General features: G+C 38.8%; 1 protein-coding gene across 1 annotated transcript in view; it reads right to left on the minus strand.

Moving 5' to 3' along the window:
• Positions 1-13,991, minus strand: part of FBN2 (fibrillin 2) — a 258,662-nt gene that overhangs the window by 23,935 nt on the left and 220,736 nt on the right. The window contains exons 46-55 of the mRNA XM_069492804.1: positions 12,850-12,966; positions 11,198-11,326; positions 10,628-10,747; positions 7,675-7,800; positions 6,842-6,994; positions 5,966-6,031; positions 5,524-5,649; positions 4,855-4,974; positions 3,757-3,879; positions 3,156-3,287 (exon numbers count right to left, since the gene is read on the minus strand). Of these exons, the coding sequence (XP_069348905.1) occupies positions 3,156-3,287; positions 3,757-3,879; positions 4,855-4,974; positions 5,524-5,649; positions 5,966-6,031; positions 6,842-6,994; positions 7,675-7,800; positions 10,628-10,747; positions 11,198-11,326; positions 12,850-12,966 (1,212 nt within the window). The remainder of the gene's footprint in view (positions 1-3,155; positions 3,288-3,756; positions 3,880-4,854; positions 4,975-5,523; positions 5,650-5,965; positions 6,032-6,841; positions 6,995-7,674; positions 7,801-10,627; positions 10,748-11,197; positions 11,327-12,849; positions 12,967-13,991) is intronic.

Genomic DNA, 13,991 nt, shown 5'->3' on the forward strand with positions numbered 1-13,991 from the left:
CTACATGCAGGCTTTCAGGTAGTTTAGGAGGTCAGTGTGGCTCTGAGTAAAGTTCTTTAAGCCTTAGAATTGAGAAATGTGCTTTACTTTTTACACATGGAAAATTTCTTATTTCTGTAACTAGCTGAATTTTATGGTATACTGTCAATACATTTATAGGTATGTTTCCCGGGGAAGAAGGGGTAAGCATTGTGACCAGGTTAAGAACCCAGGTTTCTGGTCCTGGATCTGCCATAAATGAGCTGGACGACGTCAAAGTGATTTAATTCTCTTACCTTGCTTCTTCCCCTCTTTCTGCCTTACCTCTGGTAGCCTCCATGTCCAGGAGACTAGCTTGTGGATAATTAAATAGAATGCCACTATTTTCTCTTTCGCTCCTATCTCTCTTGACACTGCAGTGTAGAACTGGATCACTATAAAAACACTCCATACTTCTCTCATTCCCCCATCTCTCTGATCTTCTAATCAAAGACTGCTGGGTAAACTTTTTAAAATTTGGACAGACTACCAATGTCTAAAAAAGAAAATTTAATGATCTTGGTAAAATTTTTCTATTTATTAGATTTCTCGATTCATTTATTTGTTTAAGACATAATTATGAGGGCATATTTATATAGCATAGTCAAGTTTCCACCTCTGATTAGGTTTACAGTTTTATTCAGAGAGGTTTTAGATTTCCTGCATAACTTTAATTCCCTGGCCTGTAATATTTTTAGGTTGCAATTGACTTTTTTGGGTAATTTCATTGGATTCCAATATCATGTACTTGGCATTTTAATTTATTTTTTTTTTGTGGCGTTATCATTCATCCTTGCCTTTTGTAAACACTTTTTTATTAATAGTAGTATTTTGGCATTTTAAATGGAATTTCAATTGTAAAAATATATTGTCTGCACGAAACGTTTCTACAAAGAGTTTTCTGATGATCAAAAAAATTTTTGCAGATGTTTCAGCTATAAGCATGGTATAATGAAAAGCTTGAGGATCAGAAAAGTTTCAGAGCCTGTATCTTTTGTATTGCTTTTTAACAATGAAAAAATACAGATGTAGAATGGTGCCCTTGGGTCTTTTCTTTGAAAGAGCCAGTTCACAGGATCATGGAATATTAGAGCTCCAATCTCTACCAACCATGTAGACTAAGCTTCTCACTGTGTGCAGACGAGGAAATGGAAGAACAGAGAATCAAATCACTTTGACGTCATCCAGCTCATTCATGGCAAATCCAGGACTAGAAACCTGGGTTTTTAACCTGATCACAATGCTTATCCCCTTTTCTCAGGAAACATACCTATAAATGTAATGGGGTATAATGTAAAATTCAGCTAGTTACGGAAATAAGAAGTTTTCCATGTGTAAAAAGTAAAGCACATTTCTAAGTATTCTAGTTAGATGAAATTAGAGCACACATACACAAACAAATAAAGAGAGAAATAAATGAAAATGAGTTTCATGTACAGTAAGAAGACAGGATGGTTAAAAATTTCAATTTACCCCCTTCTATATACGTTAGCATTTTGCCCTGTGCTGGATTTTGAGGAATATATTCTGATTTAGGATTATAGGTTAATCTTCTGGGTTTACAGATGTTAAAAGAATGGTGTTTTTGAAAGAACCACTGCATAACTAAACCTCTGATGTAGGTCTATCTTTAACTTTATTAAATAGTGCATTTGAATGAAATATCTAACAAATGAAAAGAAACTATAAAATCCAATCATAATTTGATAAGTTGTTGCATACATTTTAAAATTAGTTTATATTACACTTGTAATTCAGGAATTTCCTCTTTTTTAAAAAACAAAAATTGACAGATAAAGTTAAAATCACTTCAGACTAGTAACTTCTAATCTCAATATCTTCCCTGGAGGTAATTCTTTCTATGAATAGGGGTTTATCTTTTTCAATGTTTTACTATGTATTTACTTGCTTGCATATGTGCCTACAGAAAACATATACTAGTATTTACAATTTTCTTTAAAATATGAAACATTGCATTAAATTGTTCTATAACCACTTGTTCTTTCTATATCAGTACATACACACATATACCTTATTCCTTTTAACTGCTGTATATTTCACAGCGTGGATATGCCCCAATTTATTTACCTGTGATGGACATTTAGATGGGTTTCTTTTCTTTTCTTTTTGTTACTACAAAGAGGACTGTAGTAAATATCTTGTATTTTTTTCCTGTGGTAGATTCATTTTTTCAAAACAGATTTATTGAGGTATAACTTACATGCCATAAAATTCATGTGTTTTGAGTGTACAACTTTAATGGTTTTTAGAAAATTATAGGGTTGTGCAACCATTGCCACAATCCAGTTTTGGAGCATTTCCATTTCCCAAAGGGATCCCTAGTGTCCATTTACAGCCACTCTCTATTCTGACTCCTAGCACCAGGCAATCACTAATAGATTCATTTTTAAAAAATCTTATTTTCATATTTCTTTCAAAAATAAAAAAATAGTAATCTTCAGATTTACAATCTTCTAAAAATACCCACATTTCTCTAGGATTGGAGGTTAGGAGGGGAGCCGCAGGTTCTTAATTAAAGCAAGGAGGAGAACGGCTGTGCAGTGGGCTGCAGTGTTGCAGGAGACAGTACTTTGGAGAGAAGAGCTGAGGTGATGTATACCGTGGTCATATGCAGCTCACGTGGCATGAGACTTTTGCATGCAACAAAAATCCCAGCCCTACCTCCTCCCTTTATAAATGTATTAACTGAGGTCCAAATATGTTAAAAATATATGGCCAAAGTCACAGAGATGTCCAGCCTAAAATCGGGGTCTGGAAATTATCTGCCTCTTTAGATACTCTCCTCATTCATGAAATGACAACAAAAACAAGACCATTACCTCATATTTTTATTTTGCTACATGAGGAGAGCTGTGGCAAGGAGTTTTTCTATACTTCTAAATTTAGTGTTTTAGATTTACAGGACACAACAAGATTACTAAAAAAAAAGAGCATATATTCTTGAGCCGGCATAACTGCCACAATCCAGCACCTATTATACTGGCGTGGACCCTGAGACAGAGGAAAGCTAGCTACGGCCAGCCTTGACGCAGCTGGAAAAACAGCTGGCTTGCACCTAAGACCATTTGGGAACAGTGCCATTAATCTGGCCGGGGGCGGGCGTCACACAGGCTTACCGACGCAGCCTTCCCCATCGGGCCTTCGGGCCATTCCTGGGGGGCAGATGCACATGAAGGTGCCGATCAGGTTCTTACACATCATGCCTCTGGATTCACAGTCGTGCAGCCCTTCCGCACATTCATCCAGATCTGCAAATTGTTTTTAATAAGAGAAAAACAAAAACAAGAAATCTTAGGAGCAGGCTATTGCTTAGAACTTTTAAGTCATATGTTTGGTCCTCTGGCTCTTAACATGTAATCTGACAGTGAGACAGAGAAACGAGCAGCCCAGTGTTTTTCAGCTGCTGGCCATGACCCCAGACGCATTACTCTAGTTCCAGCATGGGACCCAGTGACAAGAAGTCCTTAAAGCAATCTTTGCTTTAAGGAGTCCAGCAGTGTGAGAATAGCAGGTTCCTCAACCCATCTTCTCTTTCATTTGATTTTACAAAAAAACACCAGGTCTTCTTACCTAGGTATGGAACTCTACCAGTAAAATGCTATCTCATATACTTCTGTACAGGCTCTTGAAGAAGCTAGCTGAGAACTATAAAATCATGAAAATGTATCTCCAGCACGGCAAATAAAGTTCTAACTACTCCCTTGCCTGTGGCCTTACCTTTACACATCTTTTGATCTTCCCTGAGGGCATAGCCAACCGGGCACGTGCATTCATAGGACCCAAACGTGTTCATGCAGCGGAAAGCACACAGCAGCGGGTTCTGGGCACATTCATTGATATCTGATCAAAGAAACAGACAGGCACGTGCTCAGCCTAGAGTTCTAATGACTTGTTTAAACAGCATGGATGTATTTACTTGGTGTTCATACAGAAAGCAACAAGAGAACAGAACTTCCACTTCTAGCATGTAGAATTTGGTGTGTAGCAAACTCACCCTCCAAGAAATGATAGCTATATACTCTGGGAAAAAAAAATGCAAAAAATACCTGAAGGTTTTAGCTGTGAGTTGAAACTCAGAGCAAACAACCAGCAAGAAGTAATTCCACACTGATTTTTTTTTCCCTGAAATTACTTTGCTGATGATCACTGTCCTGGCAGTGGCAGTACCTGGTAGCTAAATCAAACAGAAACTTTCTGAGATTCTGTTCAGAGGAAGTGGGGGAGGGGAGCCTTGGGGCAACCCTGGAAGAGAGGTGAAGAGAGGGGAACCCTGGAAAAGAGAGGGCCAGGGAAGGAGAAACACTTTTTTGCAATATATTCAGCCCAAGTTGTTGACTGTACCACGCATGTGTAGTGCAGAATCATGGAAGCCAGCCACTAGGATTTAAAGAGCAGAACTGAAGCACCAGCCATGACCCTCCACAGGCCTGGTAGTCTGCATTGTGTTGACTCAAGTTAAGTGTCTACTAAGCTAGAAGCATCAACATTCTTCAGAGTAATAAAACTGGTTCTAGAATATATCATTCATAATATCCAGGGTATAAATTCAAAATTAACCAATATGCCAAAGAGCCAGGAAAATGTGACCTAATGTCAAGGGAAAAGACAATCAACAGATGCAACCCTGAGATGACCCAGATGTTGGACAAGGGCTGTAGAACAGCTATTGTAACTGTGCTCACCAAGGTAGAGAAAAATAAAAAAAATATATAATCATCAAAAGAATATCAGAAGCAACATAAATGAAGACTGAGGAGTTGAAAGTACTTTATATATCAAGAAGAAGTAATAACGCTTAAGGCAAAGACCACTTGCCTTCACAATTCATCATGGGCCCTGGCTCAAAGCCTTCATTGCAATTGCATTCAAAACTCCCAATAACATTGGTGCATGTACCATTTCCACATGGATTGCCGATTGAACACTCATCAGTATCTGAAAAAGAAGAATAAGAATGTGCCACAAAGAAGTTTCAGTCTAACAAGAGCATGCCCGTGAACAGCTGCACTGGCCCTCACGTATTTCCAGGATCGCAGGAGGGCACACCTGATCCTGGCACACCCTTAGCCTTGGCTGGCTGGCTGTCATGCAGTGCAAAGGACCCTGAAAGATCAGCGTGCAACGCTCTAACCCACAGGTAGCAATGCTTGCCCTACGCAGGTCACAAATCCAGAAGAGGGATGTGGTCCTCTGCTTCAAGAGCAGGCATCGAAAGTCATAAAGTAAAATGGATCTCTCTCCCAGTTAGAGGTTTTGGCAATTCGAAGACTCTAGACACATTAGATTTCGTATATTTGGTTGAAAACGGAGGTTGGGCATCAGGTTGGACTAGAAAATGTAGGATGGGTGAAGAAAAAACCATTACTAGCTACTTGTCTTGGCTTTGTAAACCTCACCACCACCGAGGGTGCCTAAGAGACCTTTTGCTGAATATGAGAAATAGAGCAGAACTTTAAAGTTGTGCAATGTGGCACCCACACTCACCCACACAGCGCACTCCGGTGTAATCAAGGTTGTAGCCCATTGGACATTCACAGCGAAAAGATCCATCGGTGTTGATACACTGACCATTTGAACAAATGCCTGGACTCTCAAGACACTCATTGACATCTAAAACACAGAACTGCCCATGAACTTTCTCATATAAAAAGATATGCCAAGATTGCATATATCTATTCAACACAGACATAAAATTAATAAAGCATGTAAATATTTCTTTTGTCTGAGAAATATATAATGTATTTCATATATCATGTCATGATCTTATGATAGATATAAAATGCATGGGGTATGTAAGTATTATGTATGTGTTAATACACTGAATATAATATACTTTTATAGTAAAATTAGCATAATTCATAAAATAAAGGTAAAATAATATACTTGTGTTAAATAAGAATACAGGAATAAATGCATCAAAGCACACCTTCACGTGTGTCATGAAGACTAGGGACAGTTCCGTGGCCGTATGGACACAAATCCTGGAATGCAACTACAGAGAAAAATACAAATGCTCCATTATTGAAGAGTCTCAGTTATCAGAGAAGTTAAGAACTGATTAACAATATGCATGAAATTGTACTTCATTATTTTTCCTCTGCAAAACTGCAAATAAAAGACACGAGTCTTTTATTTTATTTTTGTTATTTATTTCAAAAACAACTATGAGCATATTTAGTAAAGGCCACCTGAGCTTGCCCTTCTAGGTTGCCACCTACTGAGGGCTCCTGGTTCTTCCCGTTTGCTCATTTAAAGCAGAGTGACCAAAGAGCCCTTCCTGCCCATCATTCACAGAAGCCACCCCTAACCCAGAGGACAAGCCTGTTTGAGCTTGCTTGGAATTATGCTATAATCCACCAGTGCTAACGAGGCCGGTGAGGCTGTCGGTGTCTTCCTGCCAACAGCTATGGAGCTGACTCAGCTTCTCGGAACTGTGTGTACAATTCTGAGAACCACAGCCGTGGGATACGATACCCATATGGGATTCGCACAACAACTGGGCGTAATTTCCATTCCCTTCGTCCATCTCCTGCCCTGCACCCCTCAAATTCATTCTTTGGAAAGCAAATAATACTGACCTTGAGAGGAAACATGGAATTAAAGGTTAACTCCACCTGTGCTTATACATGTTGCTTCCAAAGTTGCAAGAAGTCCCTCAGGCTAGGTTGCTCACTGAACCATCAAAACTTACACACGAGGGGATGATTTCACTCTCAAAATATTCATAAATTACATGGTCAAACTGACTCTGGCAAACGTTCAAAAACCAGTGAAAAGTGGTGTTTTATATTGTCGCTCTTACCTTCGTCATCTTTGGGGCACAGCTCACAGGGGTCCCCCCAGCCTTCCCCTGGCATCTTACTACAGCAGCACTTTGCCTTTGTGGTGTTGAAAGCTTTGGGTACAGAACACTTCCCGTTTTCAAAATTGGTGAAGCAGAAGCTCTGGCGAGTATCTAATCAGGAAAGCACACACAGAGCCCCTTACTGGGCATCTAGAAATCTTTGTGTGTAAATTTATGTGCAGCTCTGTTCCTGACTGAACATTTCCCATGGGCAGAACATACGATGCAGACTAGATTAGCAGTAAAAGAATTGTCTGGAAATCCTCCACTGCTGATTTCATTTGCCAATTTAACTTGACCTGTCTATAAAATTTTATTCAATTATTTAAAATGCTTAAAATATTTTTATAATGTGCTTAGGAAATTTGAGAAATAATGCTCAATTCCAAAATGATTACCACAAGGAATCTCTTTTTTTACTGTTACATTCTCACCTAATGAAAGCAATCTAGGTAACTTTTAGTAAGTTAAATCACATCGAAAGCAACTCATACACCAAAATACACAAAAAAAATATTTGCCAACCACAAAAGGAAAACAGTCAATCTGGCGAATCAGGATAACAATTTTTCTTTTAGTATAAAATTTTAAAAAATACAGTAATAGTGCCAATAATTCAAAGAACCTTAAAAAGTATCCATTGCATATACTTTTGAGACTTGTATTTTTAATTTTCAGGTGTATTTACCACAGACACGTAATTTGTCCTGACAAACACTAGCACGAGCGCTGCAAGCTAGCTTTGCAGTTTCTAGGGCTCACTATGCCAGAGAGCTCATCGCAAAGCTTACCGAAGCACCTCCGTCCATTGTCAGACAGCACGAAGCCAGGCGGGCAGATGCACTGGAAGCCGCCGGGAGTATTGGTGCAAGAACCAAAAAGACAAATGTTGGGGTCTTCATCACATTCATTTATATCTGCAGAACAGAGGGAGAATTTATTAATGTAATTAAATAAACACACTGTTTGATATTTGAAAATAATTATCCATATCACAATTGTCCACTAGCCAGTGGATATTTAATATGAGACAAGAGATTATAGTATATATATGTTTAACTTATTCTTAAAAAATGAACCATTATTGCTTCAAAAGTCAAAGATTATACCCAGTTTCAACCAATCACACACCAGAGAATCCCAAGTCCATTTCCAGCTCCCTGCCCTCGACCCCTGGGGGTGTATGTGCGCATGTCTACCTGCCTACCCGACAAGACCAACTCGACATTTCACACGCATCACAGATTTGATGTGGCCAAGTATGTTTTACTGACTGGTAACTCCTCTCAGTAACCCCAACTGGGACCCGAGTCACTCTGATTTCTCGCCCCGACCTTTCGGCTTCCGTTTGTAAGTAGAATGCGCCCTGCCCGTTCTAGCTCCTCAGCACTTCCAAACCCATCGTCGTTTGCCACCTGCATCACTGTTGAGTCTCTTAAGTGACCTCCTCACTCCTTCTCTCCTCTTCACGTTACCACTGGGGTTGCCTTGTTAAAACATCTGATCATATTTGAAAATCTGCGCCATATGAAACCAGGAAGACTCAGACATTATTTTGAGAATGTTACCATTTCCCCCTGACCCCAGAATGGCTCCTGAAAATACATAAGCATACCTTACCAGTGATTCTTGGCCATTTTGCATGGGATTTCCTATTTAATGGGTTATTTTAACTAAATGAATAAACATTACACGTGACATCAGGCAGGCACACGGGCATGCAGCTCGGTGAAGACACGGCACGTCTGTCCGGCTCGCTGGTGCACCCTCAGCTCCCAGCGTAGTGCCCGGCACATACTAAGTTCTCAATTTCTATTTGCAGAGGTTTAAGGAATGAGTCATATCACATCTCTTTTCTTAAAAAAACAAAAAAAATCCAAAAACCCCCGCAATAGTTCCACAGTGACCAAAGGACTAAGTTCAGCCATCTGAGCCCGTTGTCCGATGCCCCTTACCACGCTCGTGCTCCTTGGGTTTTAAAATAGCCTCTTCTGTGCTCTTTCCTTCTCTGATTAGCAAATTCCTATCCAACATTTAAGAGTGACCTAGAATGTCCCCAATCCTTTGTGACAGGCTTCCTCAACACGCCACCCCCTTGCCACGACCACAATTCTCCATCAGCTCCTGCTGTGCTCCTGTATCCTCAACAAGCCTTCAGGACAGTGTTTGCCGCATGGTGTTACAAGGATGTCTTCAGAACACAGGTTTACTTACAAAATCTGTCCCTCTCAATAGACAGTAAGTTACCTAAAGGCAAAGACTGTATTTCTGTATTTCTAGCAACTAGAAAGGTGCCAGGTATTCATTGTAAGACCCACTGAATGTAGGAACGGACTCATATGTGTGTGGGGTGTGTGTGTACACATATCTATGTGTGTGTGTATGGTCACGTGTAAAGAATTCCACATGAGAAAAACTGGTAAAAGAGATACTAGTCTGAAGGGAATATTCTTGTAGTGAAGTAAGTTAATTAAAAACCAAGTTTTCAGAGATGCAAAATAGTGTCATCGCTAACAATGGATAAAGAAAATATTTCTGAAACTTAATAAAATGTAACTAAATCACAGACATAGATACTGTCACTAAGAGAAAAGGTAGCCAAGACTGTCTGACACAAAGAAGCATACGTATTTCCCTTCCCTCCTCGCGGCTAACCTACTACTGCTATTATTGGTCCACAAAGAGATGGTTCATGGAGACAATACAGAATTGAAATTAAATATGAAAAAAGAAAATGGAAGGAAGACAAGATCTTCAACTTTTCAAGAAACTTCTTACTAAGATGATTCTAGTATTATTATTTATTATTTTTAAGTTTTAAAAACACTAGACAATCTTACAATGGACTATACAAATGAGACAGAAAATCAGGATGACTAGGGGTGCCGTGAGGTCCGGCCCCGCGGTCTGAGACAGGAGGAAAGTCTGCGAGGCAGGCTGCTTCCTCCGCTCTGTCTACACAGCCCCGGATTGTGAACAGCAGAGCTGCGTGTCTTCGGATGAAATCTTGCCAAGGGAGACAGAATTTTTAAAAAAATGGATAACGGAAAGGCAAAAATAACCCTCACAATCCCTTCACATTAGAAAAACCACTCTAAGATGCTGGTGCTTCTGAATTTCAACAAGGCTGTAAAAAACAATTTGTATAAAAGTGAAATAAAGCGAACTGTAAAAAGGTCGCCTTCGCCGTGTCCACCAGGCAATTCTGGGACCCGCTCTTGATGTGGTTACAGTGCTCTTGTGAGCTGGAGGAGTTTCAGCAGAAAAACATCTGTTATGACAAATGGATTAATATTTTCTGCTTTGACATGAGGCCTTCCCAAGGAAAAAATGTCTCAACAGCATTGTCAAGATTTTCTGCTTCACATTTCTAAGACCCCAGACACCTTTAATAGCTGTTTTAAAATTGAGTGCCAAAGATTACAATTTTTGTAGACACACTTTAAAATTCAGTAGAAAGTCTCTGTTGACATTTGGAAAAAAGATTAGAGTATGCTGAAAATTCTCTGACTAGCGTAAGATTTCTGTTAATGAAAAATCCCACATCCCTAAGTTTTTCATTCCTACCATTCCACCATCAAATCATTTCTGATGGTTCAATAAAACAGATGTACGCTGCTGTATGTTTAAGTCCTTAGGTCAGTATGCTTGCAGTGACTGGGACTCAGTACATTTCCACAGAGTCTGTACCAAACCTTATTAAACTGAACAGCTCGTGGACCTCAGAATCAATGTTAGTCTTACCAATGCAGTTCTCGCTTTTTACTTCGTACCCTGGGGGACAAATGCATCTGAATGATCCCTCCAAATTCTGACAAGTGCCAGGAGAACAAGAGCCGGGAAGGGCGACACACTCATTCGTATCTTTAGAGAGAAAGAAGAGAAAAAATAATTTAAACATGAGATACTTGTTGCATAGATTTAGCTGTCTGTCAAATGAGATTAGCATGAATTCAACGGGGGGCCTCTGATCTGCTGGGTCACCATGGACAAATATTCCCTGAGATACTCTTTTGACATCTTGGGTATTTCTTATTTGGCAAGTGGCTAATTTTCTTGATTTGTTTCCTTTGCCTACTTTTATTAAGACATGGACAGCCTCAAGCCTTGTCTCCAATAAAAACATTGCCTATGAGACATTCCCAATTGTTGGCTAATACCTTATACCAAAATTTCCCATTATAGCTTATCTTGGGCATGTGATCTGATGATCAAATGAAATGTGAATGAGTTCCTAAATGGCAGGAAAGAGGAGATTCACGGCGTCATTTTACAAAAAACACCATAAAGACTGCTTATTGTTTGGATACTTACCTATACAGTTTTTGCCATCTGGAGTGAGTTCATAACCTTCATTACATAAACACTTGAAGGAGCCAATTTCATTAAAGCACCGTCCATTTCTGCACACCTGACCAAAAAAGGAGCTGCACTCATCTATGTCTGCAAGCAAACAGGAGTTGGCATTTCAGAAAGAGCTCCTGTATGTTTATTGTTTCACAAGTTGCAACTTAAAAACCTTTACTGGTATACATTTACAAAAACCCTACATTATTATTCCTCATTAACACAGGGAAAATGGCACACATAGTGATCATGCAACTAATAGGATCACATGGATCACTGTGGTATTTCAACCAAAGGATTCATTTTTAATATAGCTCATGAATTTAGAAACAGATAAAAGTTAAGATTGAAGGTGAAACTTTCCATACTTTCCAAGTGAAAAATATTTTTCCCGCAGGCAAGGGGCTATATGTGATTTAGCTTGATTGCCTAATTTGTAGATACTTTACCTGGAGATAAGCTGCCCATATTCAAAAAGGACAAATAAATGAGCATATTGAATACAGGAAAATCAATTATATTTAAAACACTCTAGAATCACAGGCAGAGTATAGAATTCAAAAGAAAAAAGAACATTAAGTCTTAGGTTTTCAGTTAAGCTTAGGGCTGATTACATTTGAGTCACTTCCTGGCTTGGGTGAAGGGAGTACTTTGATCAGAGCCATGTCTGTACCTTTTAGTTCTCCCTGACTGGACAAAGGGTCTAAGAAACTACAGTCAGGAAGGCGACAGTTGAGTAAAATGTCCAATAAGCTCTAAATTTTTTTTCCTAATTGCAGAATTTTGAAAAGTAAAGAAAACCAAGAGGAACTCATGTTGGGTTAAATTACGAGGTGGGATTGAGCTGTCACGGTCCCATCATGGTAGAAAACCTGGGATACGCTGGCATGCCTTGCAGGGTCACGTGAATGACAGTACGTTGCACTGCAAAGCACCCGTGCTGTGCCTGGCATGTGGCAAACAAGGAATAAACGGTTATTGTCGTTTCTCTCATTCTCTCTCCACCTACTTCATGACTCTCTCCCACTAACTATCAGTTCTCATTTCACATTTGTGTGTGAGTGGGGCCAAGGGCTAAAATCCTCTACTATGCATAAGAGAAGTTCCTGAGGGCTGATCTGGAAAACTATCACCATGCATTATTTTTTTGTGGAGAAAGGCATCCTGGCTTCAAAAGCTTACAGAAAATGAAATTTCAAGAAGTGACTTCTTTGTAAGTAGGAAGCTACTGGTATCTGAATGTAAATCTAAAATGGATTTATATAAAATATTTGTAATCACACTGAAACAATGAAAAATCTATCTTTGATCCCACCTAAGGGGTAAAAATACCCCAAACCATATGTCAGTCCCAATAGGTTTACTATCATCTGAATAATCTTTTCCTCTGAATTGATTATTTTATTGACAAGAGTGCTTAAAATAGTACACTGCCCTGTTATTATTTAGGTCAATACTATGGTTTTAGTTAACTAGAAAATAGTCCATGGTATTAAACATCTTTTGGCACACATTTGTAATTTAAATAAAAAATTTTTTGTTCTTTGGTTTCATTTTTTATTTTGGTATATTGTGTGGAAATGAAACAGAAGCAATAAAGGACTGACTGAAGTACTTACCCAGGCAATCATTATTGTGAGTGAGCTCAAACCCTGGGTAGCACAGACAGTTATAGGATCCAACGGTGTTTTTACAAGTTCCATTTCCACATGGATGCCGCTCACACTCGTCAACATCTACAGAGAAACATTGGCTCAGAGGAATTTGATTTTTAACTAGGAAAAAAATAAGCTATTAACTCTTTTACATTTTTAACTTAGATTTTCCTCATTCAGTACTAGAAACTCATATTTATTTGAAGAACATGACCATGAGGTAGAGAAAAATAAAAATAATAAAATTATAAGAAAACAGTACAGTTTAATTCCTTACAGGCACAGACCAGACCCACAGGCAGCCTAAGCAAGCACCTCCTCAGCAGAAATGTTTTAATGAGAAGTTCTGCTTATCAATCGTAAGTAAACTGAACTTTTGAAATGTTAAAATAATTTGTTCTATTAAAAGCATTACAAACACTCAGAAATTTACATCCCTTAATTTGATCAGGAAAACAAAGATAAATTTTAGTTTCCTTAATTTTATGAAGTAGTGGAATCCAAATTAGAGTCTATTAGAATTCACTCTTAGCCTTCCAAAAAAGCTGAATTAAGAAAATATTTACAAAGTCATTCATCATATGAGAAGGCAAACTCCCTAGACTACAAATTCCAGGCTGCTAAAACTCTATCATGCAAAAAAAAAGAGAAAAAAAAAAAAAAAAAAAAAAGGAGGTATTGTTCTTTAGGAAGGAAGCTCTATATAAGAGAGGTCTTACCGAGGAGTCTGACTGATTTTTATCCTGGAATCATGGAAGAACTGTCATGAGTGGGGGCAGATTTTCCCCACATGAATTTCTGAATCATAAATCTCACATATTTTCTGGCAAATCATACTCTCTCAGGGAGTACAGCAAGGAGAAGCATGCATAAGCAGGCATTCTCAGAAAGTTCATGCACATAGGACCAGATCCTATATTTTCCTTTGCAAAAATATCACCTAGAGAATTTTTCCTGTCATCATGGGAGAAGTGCAAGGGGGGGCTCTTAGGAGGCAATGGACGAAGTGAGACATTCTCCAGGTGTTCCTTGTGCTGCGTGTGCCATAAAGGAAGTCAGCTCTGCCGTACTGAAATCTGATTTTACAATTCACCTAGATAGTATCT

The sequence above is a fragment of the Eulemur rufifrons genome, chromosome 17 (genome assembly GCF_041146395.1).
Source record: "Eulemur rufifrons isolate Redbay chromosome 17, OSU_ERuf_1, whole genome shotgun sequence".
Taxonomy (NCBI): domain Eukaryota; kingdom Metazoa; phylum Chordata; class Mammalia; order Primates; family Lemuridae; genus Eulemur; species Eulemur rufifrons.